The sequence below is a fragment of the Neolamprologus brichardi genome, chromosome 1 (genome assembly GCF_056152115.1).
Source record: "Neolamprologus brichardi isolate AB-2024 chromosome 1, ASM5615211v1, whole genome shotgun sequence".
Classification (NCBI taxonomy): Eukaryota; Metazoa; Chordata; class Actinopteri; order Cichliformes; family Cichlidae; genus Neolamprologus; species Neolamprologus brichardi.
Genome location: NC_142104.1, coordinates 26,825,524 through 26,843,375, shown reverse-complemented (window position 1 = coordinate 26,843,375; position 17,852 = coordinate 26,825,524). Strand labels below are relative to the sequence as shown.

Sequence of the window (17,852 nt, the reverse complement as noted above, 5' to 3'; positions counted from 1 at the left end):
TGATTAAAACAGGACTTTTTAACTCTGGTTCAAAGTACATACTCCTTAATTATTTTTTTTAAAGCTGCTTCATTGAGGAATTGGAGAAAGAACACGGTCTTGCTGGTTGGTAGGAAATGGAAAATAAACAACAGTCTTCAGTGTTTACATCACTTAGCCGACCCATATATCCACCACAACCTCCTCCCTTCAAGGTTTTGCCTTGCTACAGACAATGTAGTTCAACTTCCAACTTCTTTCCCAGCACATGGGAGTCAATAAGTCACACTGCTGCTGCTAGAGATCCTTGTCAGCTAAATATAAACACGGGTCATTTAAAGTTCATCCTCTTCCTCTTTAACAGAGTGTTACAAACTGTTAATTTCTATAGAAACTGCTCATAACACACACTTAATCCATGCTGTTTGTGTGAACAGGTGAATATGTGTGGGATGGTTTGTTTGTTTTTTTGGCTACATTGAACATAGTCTCCAAGTCCTTAAAGGAAATGCATGAAGGCTGCCAGTTCTTACTGTCTGTGCCTAAAGTACAGTCATACTAGCTGTCTGTTTTTAACAAAACTGACCCATAGCCTGTCTGACGGATGTATTGCGCTGGTTACTATATACAGGCACTAAACATTGAGCTGCAGGTACAAGCATACACACAATGACATGACGGTTTGTGCATGGTAATATTGGCAGCAGAAATATGGCACTAAATTTTTATAATGTCTCACGTGTAGACACAATAAGGTACGCAACGCGAGAAAATGCGGAACTGTACAAAAAGACAAACCTGTTGTATTTGATGCTTTCGGCCTGAGATTGCACGCAAAATGGAAAATAAGCGCTTTGTGTTCGCGCTGTCTTCGGTTTGAGATGCTGGGGGGAGAAAAAAATAAACTTTTTAAAGTGTTTCTTTTCTTTTACTTTATTTTAAATCAACAGGCTGAAAAATCCGGGCCACTACTAGCATAACGCTACGTTAACCAGGTGAGCCTTGATTTGTTATGAAGCGTACTGAAAGTGAGAGAGACTCTTCCAGAACATGAGGACAGCTGCGCTTCCGCCAAGTCAGACTTTGCGACAAGTCGTCAGAAGAAATCGCCGGAGCAGGAGAGAAAGAAGACCGATGGCTAAGGCCGTGTAGCTTTTGTACTGTATCCGAAAACTAGTATAAATTTACTATCTATTTAGTGGAGTTGTGCTATGTCTTCAGGAATGACGGGGCAAACACCGTGAGTGTCTGTTTAGTTTGTTAGAACTGAGTAGTCGTTACACAAGCTAACGCCACACTGCAGAGTTCACCGAACAGTAAGCTAGTGTTTGTTAGCTTAATCTGCTAACTGCCAGCACTACCATGGCCTGTTAGTAAAAGTTAGATTGCAGGGTGTTATTTGACGCTAAAAAATCCAACAACATACATGGGTTACTCTGAGTTTATGTGTTCAGTGTACACCAAAATTATATTTCATTGAAAAAACTCGTGAAACAGTATCGTAACTTGATAGCTAGCTAGCTTAGCTCTCGGCGTCTGATAGCTTAGCAATGACTAACGCCGTCTTATTTGCTAGCTAACAGCTTCTACCGTTACCAGAATCCACAGATTTTACACACGAACGATTGTTAAAACATTGAAATGCACCGGTATGACAGAGATGTCTAGTAACGCGGAATACGATTGGCTAAAATAAATAGCTATTCACCACGTTTACTGTTTAGCATCATCAGCGAAGTGTTGGGCAATTTTTCCTGTGATACCACAATGTATTAGTGTATCTAAACAGATCATTATAGCACAGTCAAAATGTTGTGCCGTTACTTTAAATTCCAATGACTGGTTTGGACAGTGGTAATATGGGAGCTCATGTAGTATTTCTCAGGCTGTCCTTAGGTTAAAATACCTAGTCCCCTTTTATTTGACGTCACGGAGTTGTTTTTTGTTTATATTTATTTTAGTCAAATAATAATAATTATAACTTTATTTGCGTAACACGTGTCAAAACAAAGTAAAGTATTTCCCAAGACATAATGGAAAACATTTAGGAAGAAATAAAGATGAAAAAGCGTTAGGTATAGGAACACTGTCAATAAATAATTTGATAAACTTGGATTGTTATAGTATTATAGTTATAGAATGTTATATGTTATAGTATATCTTTTTTTCAGGTGCCTAACCAGCCGTTGGGATAAGCCAGCCCAGCCTAAACAGAGTGTAGACATACAGCCGCAGAAGAGCAGTGAAAATACAGCCCACCCTATCTCATTGTCAGGAGTCGTTTCTGGACCGAACAGCACAGTTTCCCAGGCACCAGAAACGGGAGGAAAATCTCCTCAGGGAGGAGTTGAAATGGCTGCAGCAATGGCTGCTAAAATAAATGCTATGTTGATGGCAAAAGGAAAGCTGTTGACTCCTCCACCATTACTTGCAAAGGTGTGCAGTTAGAGAGCTGCTTTGAATAACTGTATCATGTATGTTTTTGTGGTTATTAATGGAGTTAAAGTTTTCTGTGTTATTTCATATATTTTAGACTCCTCCAAGTGTGCCTGTGCCAACTGTTACAGAAGAGATGGTGGTCACTGAAGTCGACATAAATGATGTACCACTCAACTGCAGGGACCTTCTTACTAAAGGCAAAACACAGGAGGAGGTTGGTGGAAAGTGACCATAGCAGTGTTCCATTTAACACTTTTGTCACACTTTAAGAACTTTTAAAACAAGTTGTCTCTTAAAATCTTTTTTTTTTCTTTTTTAAAATCTTCTTTTACCTTTTTCAGATTCGTCAGTTTAGTGGAGCCATCGTTTCAACAAAAGGTCATTTCATGACAGAAACTGAAAAGGGAATAGCAGGAGGGTATGTGTTTCAAGTCTTAATACTTTGTTTCTGCAAAAGTAGACCCCCCCCCCCTTCCCACCCATTTGCATATTGTGTCTTAAGAAAATCTACATTAATTATTTACTAGAATAGTGAAGTTCGTCTAATAAAAGTAAACAGACAAACTTGAATTACTGAGTTTTGCAGTGATAAAGAGGAGTGTAAAATGTTGTCCTTGACCAATTTTCTTTCCTTTAGACAAAGACCTTTGTATTTGCACGTTCAGGGAAAGACCCAAGAACAAGTCAACAGTAAGTATCACATTTTATTGGCTTAATATGCTGAGGCTGACATCATCTAATGTAATTCACAAATGTCACAGCATGTAACAATTGATGTGGCAGATGCTCAAATATCGGTCACTTTTCTTTGCAACATTAGAGGCTGTAATCAGGATAAAGGAGATCATCTCTGAGGATGTGATGAGGACCTCAGCAGCCTCGGGGGGACAGCAGGTGCCTGTAATTCCACCGCTTACTCTCTACCCTCAGCCGCCTCGACCTGTCGTTCCTCCTACTGTGCCACGGATGCCCAATACCACTTCAGTGCCAGCCCAGGGTCATCGACCAGCAGCTCCTCATTTAGGGGTAGGCAGATGATTAAAAATAAAGTCAAATTTGTATGAACTCATCACACCCTAAATATCAACAACTTGATGTTTAATTTAAGTATTGGACAAAGACAGATAAGCTGTACATTGTAACCAAAGGTTCAAGACTAACAGTGCTTAGTCAGAAAGATTCTGTAGTCAGGCAGTAAACTGAGGGACACTCAGTAGTAGGATTGTTTATTTGGGTGTATAACAATGCTACATTACTCAAAATCTAAGATAAAGTTAGGGTTATGAAATATAAAATTAATTATGCACTCTAGGTTATTGGGAGTGGAGGTAAAGAAGGTGAAGCAAGTGGAGACTATGTTGCTTTCACTGATACCTGCCTCCAAAATTAAGCAGCAGAGAGAACGTCCCTGGTCTACAGTGAAAAGCCTTGGATTACTGCATCTGCTTACAAAGCACTTCTTCCTAATGTCAAGCATGATTTCACTAAACAGCCATAAGGTACATGGTATTGGTAAGGTAACCATGTCTTTATTTCTCTTCAGAGTTTTGTGCACACAAAGATTTTTGTGGGTCTGGACCAAGCGTTGCCTTCATTCAACGTGAAAGAAAAGGTTGAGGGTCCAGCAGGTTCGTACCTGAGTCACATCCAGACAGAGACGGGAGCTCGAGTCTTCCTCAGAGGAAAAGGTTCTGGCTACATAGAACAAGCATCGAAACGAGAGTCCTTTGAACCTCTTTATGTCTACATCAGGTATGTTCATTCTAATCGGAAGAGTCGTTAAATGACATATACACACATTCAGTATGTGCTGTATGGTTTCAGTGTTAGAGCCTTGCTTGCAGGTGAATGGTCGTTTGCTGCATGGCTTTTGCTAGTTTTACTAACCTGATGAACACTGTGCATCTGCAGCATGTGCTAAATCAGCGGTCCCCAACCCCCGGGCCTCGGACCAGTCCGGTCCGTGAGTCGTTTGGTAGCGGGCCGCGAGAGTTGAGGCTCAGGTGTGAAATGTATGGTTTTCAGCATTATTTTGTTATCGTTTTTATCGTTAACTCGGTTTTCCTGGGTCTTTTCACACGTGTTATGAATAAATCTTCTTTTTTTCGGTACCGGTACTAGTTTTATTTTGTTGTATTTATCCGCGACACCCTAAAGGCCGGTCTGTGAAAATATTGTCGGGCATAAACCGGTCTGTGGCGCAAAAAAGGTTGGGGACCGCTGTGCTAAATGGTTCAGGTGTAGGCCAGAGTTGTCTCTTCAGACCATTGATGTGGGAGAGATCCAGAGGCACAGAACTCATCCAAGGAGATTTCTGCTTTTTGAAAAGACAAAACTTTCTGTAGAAACTGGAAAAACAGTTTTAATGACGTAAATCCTGTAAATTACCTTTCCTATTGCTATTCCAACAGTGTAGCAGCTTATTTTTGTTTTTTCTTTGCCAGTGAGTTGAGCTAGCACGTATTAAGCGCAAGTTTTAAAGGTTATGGCACAGTGTTGGCTTCACAGTTGGTCTATGTAATGATAATATGTGGCTTTAGTCCTTTACTAAGTCTGTTACCTCCTGTTTAACAATGGACCTTTGTTACAGCCACCCAAATGCAGCTGGATTGGAATCGGCAAAGAAACTCACAGAGAGTCTCCTGGAAACTGTAAGTACACACTGTTATCACTGTAATCATGTCAGAGGGAATTTCTATTGCATGAAAGTCTTACAGGAGGTGTAAGAAAGTGAAGCTACTAAAGCGTATAGTTTTCACTGATACCCACCTCCAAAAGTGAAAGTGGTAGTGTGAACCACCTGATCTCCAGAGATAGGTTTTGAGTGCTCTGCACCTACCCACAAAACTTTCTGATTATAGAGCTGCAGTTTTGTCTGGTTCATTACATCATTTTAATGTTTCTTTCATTCTTTAGGTGAGAGCTGAGCATGCACGTATGGTGTCGATATACACAGCCACGGGCTCGACACAGTGTGAGTATTCTTCTTAAGTCTTGTAACTAAACAGGCAAATTCCAACAGGGTGACCAAATGTAAGGTACTGACTAACTTCGTTCTCCTTGTGGTAATTAATCCTCCCGTGACGTCTTTAGTGGGTCAGCAATTGCTTGAAATAGTAGGTCACAGTTGTCAAAACACCCTGTTATTGATCCATGTGATATGTGCTATTAACTCAGGGTTCTATACTTTCATTTCAGCATACGCAGTACATGGATTTCCACCTAATAGCAATTACTCTAGCCAGGGGTCCTGGTATAACTACCCAGCAAATGGGTATGCTGGCGGCTATTCAGCGTATCCAGGAGCCACTGGTTATTGGAGTAAGGCAAATGGTCCCCCAAGTCATTCTAACTTGTCGACAAACCCTCCATCTTCTCAGGCAATGGTTCAGTATCCGGTGTGTCCTAGGAAACCGCATCCCTATCTTGTTCAGGTAATTATAAAAGTCTAAAGCTGCCACTACTTAAAGTTCCCATTTATTAGTCAGCTGATTTAGAGTGCTACATTTTTAATTGTTTGTTAAAAGAGCCATCAAAAACTGTGACGTCATATAGCTAAAACCACCGAATAGATTAATCAGTTTCCAGTTTCAGTGCAAGTTTACACTAGAAGTGCAATAAGACATGAAAGTCGTCGAGGTCTTTAGGAGGAGTTTTACTTCTCAAGTCCTGTGGCAGCATCAATGTGTATGTGTTGGTTTTGCCCTACCCAAGGATCCAAGCAGCAGTGAGACAGTGGAGCCTGAAGGATCTTTAAATACCTCCCCTGACTCAGGAAGTCCCAAGCATCAATTCCAGGAGGGGGCTAAGGATGAAAAGGTTAGCTGAAGAGTAACACCTGTACATATCACTAATAGATAATTCTGCCCATTTTACTCACCGATAAACCTGTCTGAATTGCAGCTGATTAGTCCGTCTGGTTTTAAACAGAGAAGCTTCAGGCATCACTGCTAAACAACCAACATTGGACAGAATTACACATAATTATAGCTCATGAAATTATTGTATGAAAATATTAGTTTGTTTGTTCAGCATAAATACTGACCGTCTCTTTTGCTTTCTGTTTTCTGAGTTAGTTGTTTACCAAGTTACACAAGTGTTTAAGCTGAAAGTTATTGTCTGTAATACAAATGACCATCAAACTGAGCTAAGCAGTGTTTTTTGATCACAGACATTAGTTTCATCTGTATCACTGTGTTAATTTAAAAAAAAAAAGATTAATACGGGGAGGGGATCTGTGACATCTGCCATTGCTATTTATGTTTTCGGATTTTCAATGGTGTCAGAAATATAGGCAATCACTATTGTGCTAATAAAACACCAGCAGTTCCACTCTACATGTGCATGATCATTTGGAGCCCATGCTGGAAAAAGTATGTGTTAAAGTATGTCCTATTATAAGCCAATCTCGAAACTTCAGTTTTTATCAGAAATTTTAGAGAAAGCCGTCTTTCTCCAAATACAGGCTTACTTAGTTGCAAATAATATTACTGACAAATACCAGTCTGGCTTTAAGCCACACCATAGCACTGAAACGGCCCTGCTAAGAGTCTATAATGATCTTCTTGTATTTGCTGACTCTGGTCGCCCTGCCATTTTAGTTTTATTGGATCTGTCTTCAGCCTTTGACATGGTTGATCATAATATACTCTTGAGAAGGCTAGAGCATGTTGTAGGCATCAAGGGTTCTGCCCTTAACTGGTTTAATTCTTACCTCACAGATAGATCCTTCTCTGTTGTGATGGGAGGATACTCTTCCTCTGTTGCCCCTCTCTGTTGTGGTGTGCCCCAGGGGTCTGTATTGGGCCCTTTATTATTCTCTTTGTATATGCTACCCTTGGGCTCCATATTTGAAAAATACAGTATTTCTTATCACTTTTACGCTGATGACATTCAAATCTATTGTCAACTGACTGATGATTTGTCAGCATCATTGAACTCCCTGTACGACTGCCTAAGAGATGTTAAAGATTGGCTGTCAGATAATTCTCTCATTTTAAATGAGAAAAAAAACTGAAGTTATGGTGTTCGACAGCCATATTCCTCGAGACCAGCTTGTTGCCCTGCTGGGGCCCCTGGCTAACTCTCTCTGATTCTATGCGTAACCTGGGTTTCTATTTGGATAGCTCCTTTAAGCTTGATAAGCAAGTATCATCTGTAGTTAAATCTGCTTCTTTTTTTTTTCCCCAACTGCGCCAGATCTCTAAAGCTAAGCATTATACCACACAGGGACCTGGAAAAACTTATCCACGCTTTTGTGACCTCCAAGTTAGATTATTGTAATTCTCTCTACTGTGGTCTCCAAGTCTTCTCTCTTCGAAGGCTGCAACTCGTTCAGAATGCTGCGGCTCGCCTTCTTACTGGAACTAGAAAATTTGACCCTATTACTCCGGCTCTTGTTGATCTACACTGGTTACCAATCAAATATCGCGTTGAGTTTAAAATCCTGCTACTCACTTTTAAAATCCTGAATAACATTGCGCCCAGCTACCTCACTGACGACCTCAATCTGTACACTCCTTGTCGTGCATTAAGATCATCAGGTCAATTACTCCTGGCCCAACCTAAGTTTAGACTGAAGACCAGAGGCGGTCGTGCCTTTGCTTCAGCTGAACACAACCTATGAAATAGCCTCCCTGCTTCTATTTGAGCCTTGGACTCTATCCAATCCTTTAAATCAAGATTGAAAGCATATCTATTTGACTTGGCTTTCCTGACCAGTTAATACCCTTTTAAATCTTTTAAATTTTACACTTTTAAATCTTTTATTAAATTTTATAAAATTTATTATTTTATTATTAAATTTACTGCTGTTTTTGTCTTAGCGGATTTTGTATTTATCTAACTCTTCTGGTCTGTTAGTGCCTCTATCCTGTCTGTGCTAGTGCCCGATTTGTACCCTGTTATTGACTTATGCTGACTCTCCATATTACTGTGAAGCACTTTGGTGTGCCTTCGGGTTTTTAAATGTGCTATATAAATAAAACTGTATTGTATTGTACTAACAACATGTTCCAATTAGGAAGATAACATTAGATTTTTAAGTAATTACTGTTCAGTAAAGATGTGAAAAGTACAACAGGTTTGTTTTGGGTTTTTTGTTTTTGTTTGATTGCATTTGGCCCTAACTTTGGCTTGGATGAAAATCAGATCATGGTTTATCAGTGCTCAGTTCAAAAACAAACTTTATTGAAGCTGTAGTGCCTATCATCTCCCATCAAAAGCACTTTGGGTTGTAATTTGTAAGCAGATTTCTCTCTAGTTGCTCCCTACTATAGATCTGCCTTTAAATTCAGATATTTTCAAAAAGAATATTAAAGATTTTAATGCCTTAGTCCATGCAAGAGGTCTGTGTTATACAGCGGGGGAAATATTAATTTGATCCCCTGCTTGAATTTGTTAGCTGGCTCACTTAGAAACGGCATAAAAGTTCTGAAATGATTTACATGTAGATGAGTGAAATGAATATTTGATCTCAAAGTATAGCTTGACAGTAATAAGATGTGTCTTTGTAGTTTGTCACCGTGTTTGCACTGTTGTTTGGTCTTGCTCATGATGGTGGACAGGTTTAAATTGAAGTAACTGGACAGGTTTGCTTGATACACATAATGAGTTGAATGAGATCAGGAGTAATTATTTGTCATCTCTGTGCCACACAGCCTATCTGTGGGATCTGGGTTTTAGGGGATAGTCTATAACTTGAAAAGTCTGAATTGTTTTTTTTCCTGGTTTCTCTCCATTACATTGGAACTACCATTAAAAATTAGCAACTGTTCATTTCTTTGTAAGTGAGCAAACTTGCTGGATCTTGTTGCAGCCTTAGCTGAGTATCAAAATAACTTGAAGCTAATGGGAAGCTCTGAGTGTCTTCCAAGGTTTTCACATGCTAAAATAATTTTCTTTTGAGACAAGCTTTTTCTTTTGAAAGTTTGTAAAAAGGCTTGAATGTTCTGTATTTGTCTTTTTAGCCCTACGCCATCTCTCCAGAGGGTCCAGCTCATCAGGATTCCACCCTTCCTGCACCCAGTGTTGGCGAGGAGAAAGAAGTAGAAAGGTCTGCTCATAGATCATCATTTTTCCCTTTGTATGTTCTTCGTGAGTCTTGTGTAGCGTAGATATTCATATTTTTCTCTGTTCAGGTTTCTGATGCCTCCCCCGCCACCTCCCTGCGTGGCTCCCGCCGCTGTTGCACGCAAAAGGCCAAGAGATGCCGTGACGGATGATCCAGCGAGTCTGCCCAGCAGCACCGCGTCATTGGGTATGCTGTTCTTTATTTCCTAATACTCTGAGAGCCTGAGTACTCAGATATTTCTTCTGTGGTGTTGTCTGTTACATGAAATGGCATCTCCCCCCCGTGGAGCAATGGGGGAGGAGTGGAGACCTGTGTGAAACCTTCCGCTGGTGAAACTCACTAACATGCTCTTCTTGTATATGTTTTTTGTCTTTCCCTTGTTTTCTCTCTCAACATGTGTCCCTGGACCTGCCTGTTATGGATGTGTGATCTGCTGCCGTTTCATTTGATATCTTCCCTCCCCCTGGCTGTGGATCAAACGAACTCAAAAACCACCGCTAATATGGGGCTCCTCAATGGGTTTCCTTTTTGTTTTCTTCTCCTGCTTTGTCTCCCCCCTTCTCTTTTCTCTTTTTCTCTTGCTCATATCTCCCACCTTTCTTCTACTTCTCTCTCTCTCTCTCTCTCCATTTTTCTTTTTTTCCTTTATTGTGCTCTTGCAGGTGTTCAAGACGAGGTGTGCGAGAAGAAGCCTAAAGTGTTCAGTGATACATCAGGGTTAGTGCCCTACGGAGGGGATTCCTCCGATGAAGAGGAGGAGAGGAGCCGCAGCAGTAAGACAGATAACTCATAACCTCTGCCCCGTCCCATCCCCACTGTCCAGGACATTCATAGACCACATTCAGTAGATCAGCAAGTTTCACAAACTCAAACCGCATCAAAAGAAAAGTCCACCCTTGTATCATACACTGTTCTGGCATGTTACACCACATTTACTACAAAGACAAATATATTTGCTGACAACTGCCTTTGCACAAAGCAGGGGAGAGTCCTTTTTATTCTTCGGTTTTTCAGAACGGATGCATTTTTAATTTTAAGCTCTGTCAGGATCTTGGAAACAGTTCTTTGAAAGTTTGTGTACCCCTTTTACTATTGACATACCTTCTAGATCAGGTAGCCAACCTTCAAAGCCCATCGGTCTTCATACAGCAGTCGTAACATGCTTTTAAAAAAAAAAAAGGACACATGTGGAAATAGAGGGGTTTTTTTTGGGGGGGGGGGGGGGTAAAGTGAGGGTGAGCGTATTCAAACTTTCTGCTGCCTGTGTAGAAAATGTAAATATAGAAGTCTAGATGCGAACTATTTCAGCGTCAGTGTGGATTTATGTTAAAATGTCACACCTCTTTGGGCTACATTTGTGGGTTTTTTATTTTATTTTTTTATGAAATAGTTATCTGATTGCAAATTCAAACACATCATCATTAGCCACTTTATACAGTGTGTGGAAGTATTCTGGGTGGACTTTCCTTCTACATATGTGAATATAGCTGTATTATAATTTCAATTGGTTTTTTTCCCCCTTTATTTCATTTTTTTTCTCCAATGCATTTTTTTTTTGGGTGGGGGTGCAAAGAAAAGACAGCTCCTTATTTCCCCCTTTGGACTTAAACACTCAAGTCTGCTGCAGTCACAGGTGGTTTAAATATTGTACAATCTAGTGAAACCTTTTCTTATCTTGGAAAATGGTGTATGCCTGTTCCCATGGAATACTATAATAAAAACATTTGAAAGCAGTGTGTTGTCTTCAGTGAGAAAGTTCAGTTTTTAATGGAGATTGGCGTTACAAACATTGGTTTTGTTCGATGTCACCGAGCACTTTGGTAAGTATTAAAGACGAAAATTGTTTTGTCCTTGTAGCCTGGGTTTTTTATTTCTTGTTGATACTTCTGATGTCAGATGAATGTGTATTCAGGAGCTTCTATGCCGTTGTGTACAGTAAGCGCTCCCGGGTTGTCCAGGCTAAAGCAGGGGTGGACGTAATTTCGGAAGTGACAGTGGAAGGTGTGCAGGTGTTGTTCCAGATTTACGTTAAAGAAAGACAGAGTTCCTCTGTCGTAGTCGAGTGCCACTCCAATCCGTACGGGGTTGACAGTGATCCTCAAGTCAGGACTCCAGCCGTTGTGCAGAAACTCGTATTTATGCCTAACAAAAAGAAGTATTATTATTGAGTGTGTCAAAAAAGCAATTTTATTCATACTGTTGATGATTTTCCCGCTCTGTCAGCCATTAGGAAAGCAGATGCTGAATAATGAGCCAACAGCAGGATTTCAAATGGCTGCAGCTTAAAGAAAATGAAAAATGTGCTTGTTAAATTGTGCGTAGGCAGAATCAACAAGAAGATGCCCACAATAGGAGCCATATTCAGGGTTCGTGTGATATGCTGCTGCGAATGACTCGCTAAATGTGATAATTCATCTGTCCTGCTTTGTTCCAAGAAGAGTTGCCATAGAAACTATTATAAAGTAACAGATATTCAGCTGTGGGCTTTTCTCCCTTCAATGGGCTTAGTTTCACAGAACGGATGCACTTTTTTTTTTTTTTTTTTTGCTTAGGAAAGGGAAAATTTCTGAATGCTAAAAATAAAGTCTTGGCCCAGTTTCTGAGAACTGCAATAGTAGGCCCTCAGAGGATCAGCATGTTAATTCTGCTATCAGATTGGTGGAAAAGTCTGCATCTATTAGGTCTGTGTAGTCCTGTGAAAATGTCTGCTTCTTTTCAGGGAACAAGTATATTTAAGAAAAATGACTGAGCAGAAAACCAAAGCTACTACAGCACTTGTCTTGAAAAAGAGATTTCTTCAGACACTGTTCAAACTGAGATGATTAAGATTAAATATATGGGGACTTTCTTACAGCAATCAGATACAAGTATTTTGCGGTTCAGCAGTTGTGCTTTTGTATATTTGCTAAACTGTTGTTCACAGGCATAGTTTACCTATAGGATCCCTGGTGTGCAGTTATTTTGGAGGAGTACTAATGTGTAAAGAGTACTGACAGGACATCACAGGGTGTTCAGCAGTGAAGCTGATGAAAGAATCCTGGCTGGTACTGACTGCTACCTGGATGGACTCAGGATGTGTCTCATACACCAAGAGGTACTGTTGGCCCCAAGATACGAGTTCCTCTCCGTGTCCTCATAGGCAACTCCGATCCGGAACTCTGTCCCATCATCTACCTCAACTTCCCAGTAATGCCTTCCTCGCACTGGAATCAGATCCCCAAGGACAGCTACACATCTGTAAAGACACTGACATTTAAACATCTGCAAGTGTATAGAGTCATCTTTGCAAGTCAAGGTTCCCATTATTCGCACCTGGTAAAGGTGTTGTCATCTAAGGCCATGGCACTTATGGGAAGTTCTTCATCTCCATAAAAGATTGTGAAGCCGTCTTCAGAGATGGACAGGCAAGGATGGGCAGTGTCCTCCAGGAGATAGAAAAACGTACCTGCACAGGTAAATGGGTGTTTGATTGCAAAGACTCTGCCTGAATCCATGTATGTAGTAAGAAGGTATATTTATTTAAGCTACGGCTTAAACACAGGACATCAGATTGACTTATTCTAATCGTGCAACCTCTGTTTATACAAGGCTAACAATGAATAAACTTGTATGCTCTTTCTGAGCGAAAGGAGTCTCAAACATGGAACAAGGAATCTCAACAAGTAGATGCTAAAAGTTACAAACAGACATAACTGTCCTGCTTTATAAGATAAGGTCCATACCGCCTATGAGTGAGCCAAAAGCATAATGAAAACGCTGATCCCAGTTGTTTCTCACCTGTCGTGGTGATAGTAATTGGTTCACTCCTGTCACTGGGCCCTCCGATGTTGACTGCTCTCACAGAGATGAGGTAACGTCCTGGCTGCAGCTGGATCAGACACTGACAGGTGGGCACTGCTACAATAGACCTGGGGTTGTAATTGAGACATGAGGGTCATGCGTCCTCCTTTAAATATATAGTAAATGCAGAACAGTGATCACTTTGTGAACTGTATTTTATTGTGTATGGTTACCAAAACACAAATCACTGAAAGATCACCTTGAAATTCTGGCGGTTAAACAGAAACTTATATTTGTATATACTGATAATTGAAAATTTTCTTTAGTTTAAGTCTACCTTGAAAAAAAATTCATAATAAAAAGATAGTTTACTGCACAGTGTTAAAGTGTTCTCCAGAGCGACTGGATAAGAAATGAAAATGACCCCAAATGTGGGCACAGCATTCTAGCTGAGGCCAACAGCACTGCAAGGGCTGAAGCTAAGAATAGATTTTCTAGGACAGAGTGCATCTTGATTCAGCAGCTCTATATCCATGGGACCTCAAAAAAAACAAAACTTCCCAGGCAAGCACTAACACCAGCTTGTTTATTTTGAAGCAAAAGCCTTATCAAAGGAAAAAGCCAGTGGAGCCTAATATCACGGGGTACTGCGTCTTTGAAGCTCTGCGTTTCCAGCGAAGCGCTTCTATTTTTACCGAGCTATTTTAACTTTAACTCTAGGCGCGGCCTTTTCAAAGTGACAGATTTCAAGGAGAGAGCACGGTTAAATTTTGAGCTTGCCAAATTGGTCTCGTTAATAACACCTCTTACTCGGTAATGCTGCTCTCTGTGCCGTCTGCACCCATCTCCCTGAGCTCCACCGTGTAGGAGTCTACGGGGTTGGTGTTTCCTGACTCCCAGCGGATCAGAGCAGCCTCTGGACAGCTACTGCACTCCCTCTGCTTAATCACTGGAGGTGATGGCACTAGGGGAGAGAGGATTTAGAGTTTTATTCCCACCAACACGCCACTCTGGAGTGATTGCAAAGCTGAGGAAAGTGGCAGAACTATTATTATTTTAAACTGCCACAAGTTTAAGAACTCCTCACGTAGTTGGAGAGTGACATTTGTTACCCGTCATGTATAAGGCCTTCTCGCTGGCTGGGCTGATGCCTGTGGTATTGGTAGCCATCACCCAGAGCTCGTACTGAGCATTGGGCAGCAAATCTGCAACGGTGCAGTGCGTCTCCTTCAAGGTTACCTTGCTCACTTAAATAAAAAACAAAAAGATGAGCACACCTTTAGATCACAATATTTTCAGGGAGATCAGTAGATACAAGTTGAGCAGCAGATGGTGACATTATCATGCAGTGCACATCTGCAGGGAGCGTCTCTGGTTTATACCTTGCGGTGTGAAGGCGCTGTCAGCTGGTGTATCCTCCAGCACCGGCCTGTAGTAAAGCTCGTAGTACTCCACCGTGTCATCAGAGAACAAGCTCCAGCACACACGCAGGGATGTCTGAGTGGCAGAGTTGGGCATCTGGGGATTGATTACTGGGGCAGATGGAGCTGGGGGTTGTTTGACAGAGATTCACTGTAAATTCAGCACAGTTATCAAGAAGTCTTTTTAAAGTACAAAAATCTAAATGTTAAGACAGCTCTGTTCTGGTTGAAGCTCAACACTGACACCTCTGTGTGATTCCTATTATTAGGATTCTCATTTTCAGTGACGCAAGACACGGCGTGTTCCTAGATTGGTATTTTTCAAGTGACGGAGAAGGAGGCGGAAAGTGAACCAGAGGAGGCGATTTGTAGATTCAGACCTGGAACAACGTTGATCGAGTCCATCATGGTTTTGACATCCGACAGGTCAGCGAGCGGCGTGTTGAATTCAAGACATGTAGACAGCGTGAGGTCAACCTCGTCTTTGGCAAACTCCTCGATTCTAGTGTGGTACAGAACAAAAAAAAGCCCTGATTTTAAAAAGCGTGCAGTGCGTTATCAGGCTAACGTTCAAAGTTTGACCATAAAATAAATACTTTACGTGCTTTTCATCAAGCATGCAAGCATGTTTTGTACAGTGGATGGAGTTTGTTCAGCAGAGTTGTGTCTGTGGGTTGTTCCCATGAATGAATATGAATGATTGAAGTCTGAAGAAATAAGACATATTGTCAGTTTAACAGCATTTGTCGCAAGTCAGCCAACACAACCATATTGAGATGCCATCCCACAGCAGTGTGTGACCAAGCTGGTGACCAGCATGAGGAGGAGGTGCCAGGCTGTTGTGGCTGTGTGTGGATCTTCCACGTGCTACTCAGGGCCCTGTTTGTTAAATGAATAAATTGTTTCTTCAGACTTTAATCATCCAGTCCAGTAAACTACACCAAACAAGAGTCAGTAGCAGAATAAGCTGACTGGTATTGGAAGAGGAAATTTGGCATGTGTTTCAAGGGCGCGACCCACATACTCAACTCTGCTGCTCAGCCCACAAATGCATTTTCCTTAATAAATGTGGCTACATTTAAGGGAAAATAAACAGGCTTTCCAACGTATAGGTTTATTGGCAGGAAGCAACCTTACAAAAAAATAATTAAATAAAATAATTGACCAAATACAAATTTCCTTACTTTTTGTGCTAGGTTCAAGGTTCAAGGTTCTTTATTTGTTTTCATTTGCTAAGTTCAGTAAGTGGACCTTCAACTGGGATTTTAAAATATATCAAGTTAAATAAAACTAAAGGGAAGACAAATCTCACATGTTATTGATGCTCGATCTCTTAATATCACACCTGCAGTGTCACACTGTGCAGACTCACTGTGCAGCCTCATGCTTACCTTTTAATTGTGGGCATAACTGTCTGTCAATAAAATCCAAAGAAATCATTTCAATAGCAAAATAAATAAATGAATAAATGCTAATCAATGCTTCATATCCACAATTGCATTAGCTGGCCATGTTCTATTTATTTATTTATTTATTTTTGGGGCCATCTGCAAATATGATCCAGTGGAATCATTTATCACCTTCAAAAAAAGCCTCTTGTCCTGGCTGCGGTAGACCTCCTGCGCTGTCTCGATGAGCTCCTTGGAGGCATCGAGTGCCTGACCACAGGCCAGCAGCTGACCGTACAGGGCTTCCAGCTTACTCTTCTTCTCCTCCTCCAACCTTGCCGCGCTCTCATCCTGTCGCTGAGACAGTGTCTGCAGCACGTCATTGTAGTGCTGCTCCAAGTGCTGCTCTTGACGGCCAAAATTCTCCTGTACGTGCAATAATATGAGAGAGTTAGAGGGTAACACATTTGTTTTACAGGAAAGAACAAATAAAAACAACAACAATTTGATGTAATAAAATGGGCTTGTGACGACTTTATTACTGTCTATGAGTAAAAAAAGGAAAAAGGCATCTCTGCATATTCATATGATAATAAAACAGTAAAATTATGTCAAAACAAAGGAGATCAGACTGGACGTTTGAGTAGTACCTCCACTGTAAGGAAGATCTCTTCCAAATGACCAGCAAAGCTCTCCATCTCTGCAACCTTCTCTTGCAGCTGATCGCGAATCAAGATGATCTCCCCCTGAAAGCAGTCATAACGCAAGCTTGAGCTCTTTTCACATTTAATTCAAACCTGCAACACAGACTACAATGAGGGGTAACAGTTAAGAGTTTATGTTGCTGTTTACTATGAGTGTATCTTAATCAGATGTTTCCCCTCACTCAGCTATTCATTTTACTCTTCTGTATTGTGCTGGCGTTCTCCCAGAGAAGTGATTAAATGCAATGAGACGACTGTGGCTGAACAGAGGAAGTTAGTTAGTGTCCTCACCTCAGTTTCTCCCTCCTTAAAAGCATCTTCCTCACCATCACTTCCATCTTCTGCTCCAGTGGGAGATGGAGGTGAGCCTAAATTGTCCATGGCAGTAGACTCTCTGCTTAACTCCTGGAGCTCGGCTTCCTCTGCAATCACACCCAGCCTACCTCCTCTGATCTCATACAAGTCCATGATGACAAGGACTCAGGCGAGGACTGAGGCTTAAGTACCCGTTAGTGTCCTGAAACATCGGAGGAGAATTTAACAAGGCAGAACTGCCACAGTGAGCAAGCAGCTGATAACAAATTTACCTGGAAATTTAAGGGAGCCGTTTGGTTCTTAAACAACCTTTTCAGGCCAGCAGCAGTATCCGCAGTGACAGAAATAGATGGGACTGTGTTTGCTCACATTTCACAGGCATGCCAAACATCTACGCAGGAAGTTCGTTATTAATGAAATAGATTCATTAAACGTGGTCGAAAGTCTGCAGAGGTCCGAGATTTGCTGACATTCTAAAGGAACAACAACTAAAAGTTAAATGCTTTAATTTTTAGGATTTGGAAATCCCCGAACATGTGATTTAAATGTCAAAGTTCAAGGCAGTACCAGAGGCTTATGGTGCATTCAAGGTTCCTCGTAAACTTTAGTTTAAGACATATCAAACGCATTGGATTAGACATTTCTGTATCGGGACCCGCCTGCTCTTAGTGACCCAGTCTGGGTTTTTCGTGGTTACCATTCTATGTCAAAACAGCGTATTCTTTAAAAGGTAGATATCTGTGTTAGTAAAACC

At 41.0% G+C, this 17,852-nt stretch overlaps 2 protein-coding genes across 6 annotated transcripts; one reads left to right on the top strand and one right to left on the bottom strand.

The window, feature by feature from the left end:
* The first annotated feature begins 1,026 nt into the window (after positions 1-1,026).
* LOC102779878 (KH homology domain-containing protein 4-like) lies at positions 1,027-11,243 on the top strand. Its single transcript, XM_006780439.3, has 14 exons — positions 1,027-1,219; positions 2,151-2,415; positions 2,513-2,632; positions 2,760-2,836; positions 3,056-3,108; positions 3,239-3,444; positions 3,962-4,170; positions 5,009-5,069; positions 5,335-5,392; positions 5,617-5,852; positions 6,133-6,237; positions 9,387-9,472; positions 9,558-9,676; positions 10,153-11,243. Exons 1-14 carry the CDS (start codon positions 1,191-1,193, stop codon positions 10,281-10,283), a joined length of 1,755 nt encoding a protein of 584 aa, XP_006780502.2. The 5' UTR covers positions 1,027-1,190; the 3' UTR covers positions 10,284-11,243.
* fsd2 (fibronectin type III and SPRY domain containing 2) lies at positions 11,229-17,638 on the bottom strand. 5 transcript variants are annotated; one of them, XM_006780437.3, is made up of 13 exons: positions 17,371-17,638; positions 17,075-17,280; positions 16,730-16,825; positions 16,272-16,505; positions 16,083-16,105; positions 15,072-15,193; positions 14,653-14,817; positions 14,383-14,517; positions 14,081-14,234; positions 13,268-13,398; positions 12,803-12,935; positions 12,549-12,725; positions 11,229-11,632 (listed from the first exon to the last, which is right to left on the bottom strand). In XM_006780437.3, the coding sequence occupies exons 2-13, from the start codon at positions 17,249-17,251 to the stop codon at positions 11,383-11,385; spliced, it is 1,797 nt and encodes a 598-aa protein (XP_006780500.2). In that variant the 5' UTR covers positions 17,252-17,280; positions 17,371-17,638; the 3' UTR covers positions 11,229-11,382. The 5 variants fall into 5 exon arrangements, with proteins under 5 accessions (XP_006780500.2, XP_087696178.1, XP_006780501.2 ...); XM_087840052.1 differs by having other exon boundaries at positions 17,075-17,307; positions 17,372-17,638; XM_006780438.3 differs by having other exon boundaries at positions 17,075-17,300; positions 17,408-17,638.
* Positions 17,639-17,852: the final 214 nt, after the last annotated feature.

Coding starts and splice junctions, on each gene's coding strand:
- fsd2 (XM_087840038.1), bottom strand. CDS start 17,251: ATGGACTTGTATGAGATCAGAGGAGGTAGGCTGGGTGTGATTGCAGAG. Junction 16,506..16,729: donor AGATCTTCCTTACAGTGGAG/GTACTACTCAAA, acceptor TTGCACGTACAG/GAGAATTTTGGCCGTCAAGA. Junction 13,399..14,080: donor ACAGAGAGCAGCATTACCGA/GTAAGAGGTGTT, acceptor TTACAACCCCAG/GTCTATTGTAGCAGTGCCCA.
- LOC102779878 (XM_006780439.3), top strand. CDS start 1,191: ATGTCTTCAGGAATGACGGGGCAAACACC. Junction 2,633..2,759: donor AAGGCAAAACACAGGAGGAG/GTTGGTGGAAAG, acceptor TACCTTTTTCAG/ATTCGTCAGTTTAGTGGAGC. Junction 5,853..6,132: donor CGCATCCCTATCTTGTTCAG/GTAATTATAAAA, acceptor GCCCTACCCAAG/GATCCAAGCAGCAGTGAGAC.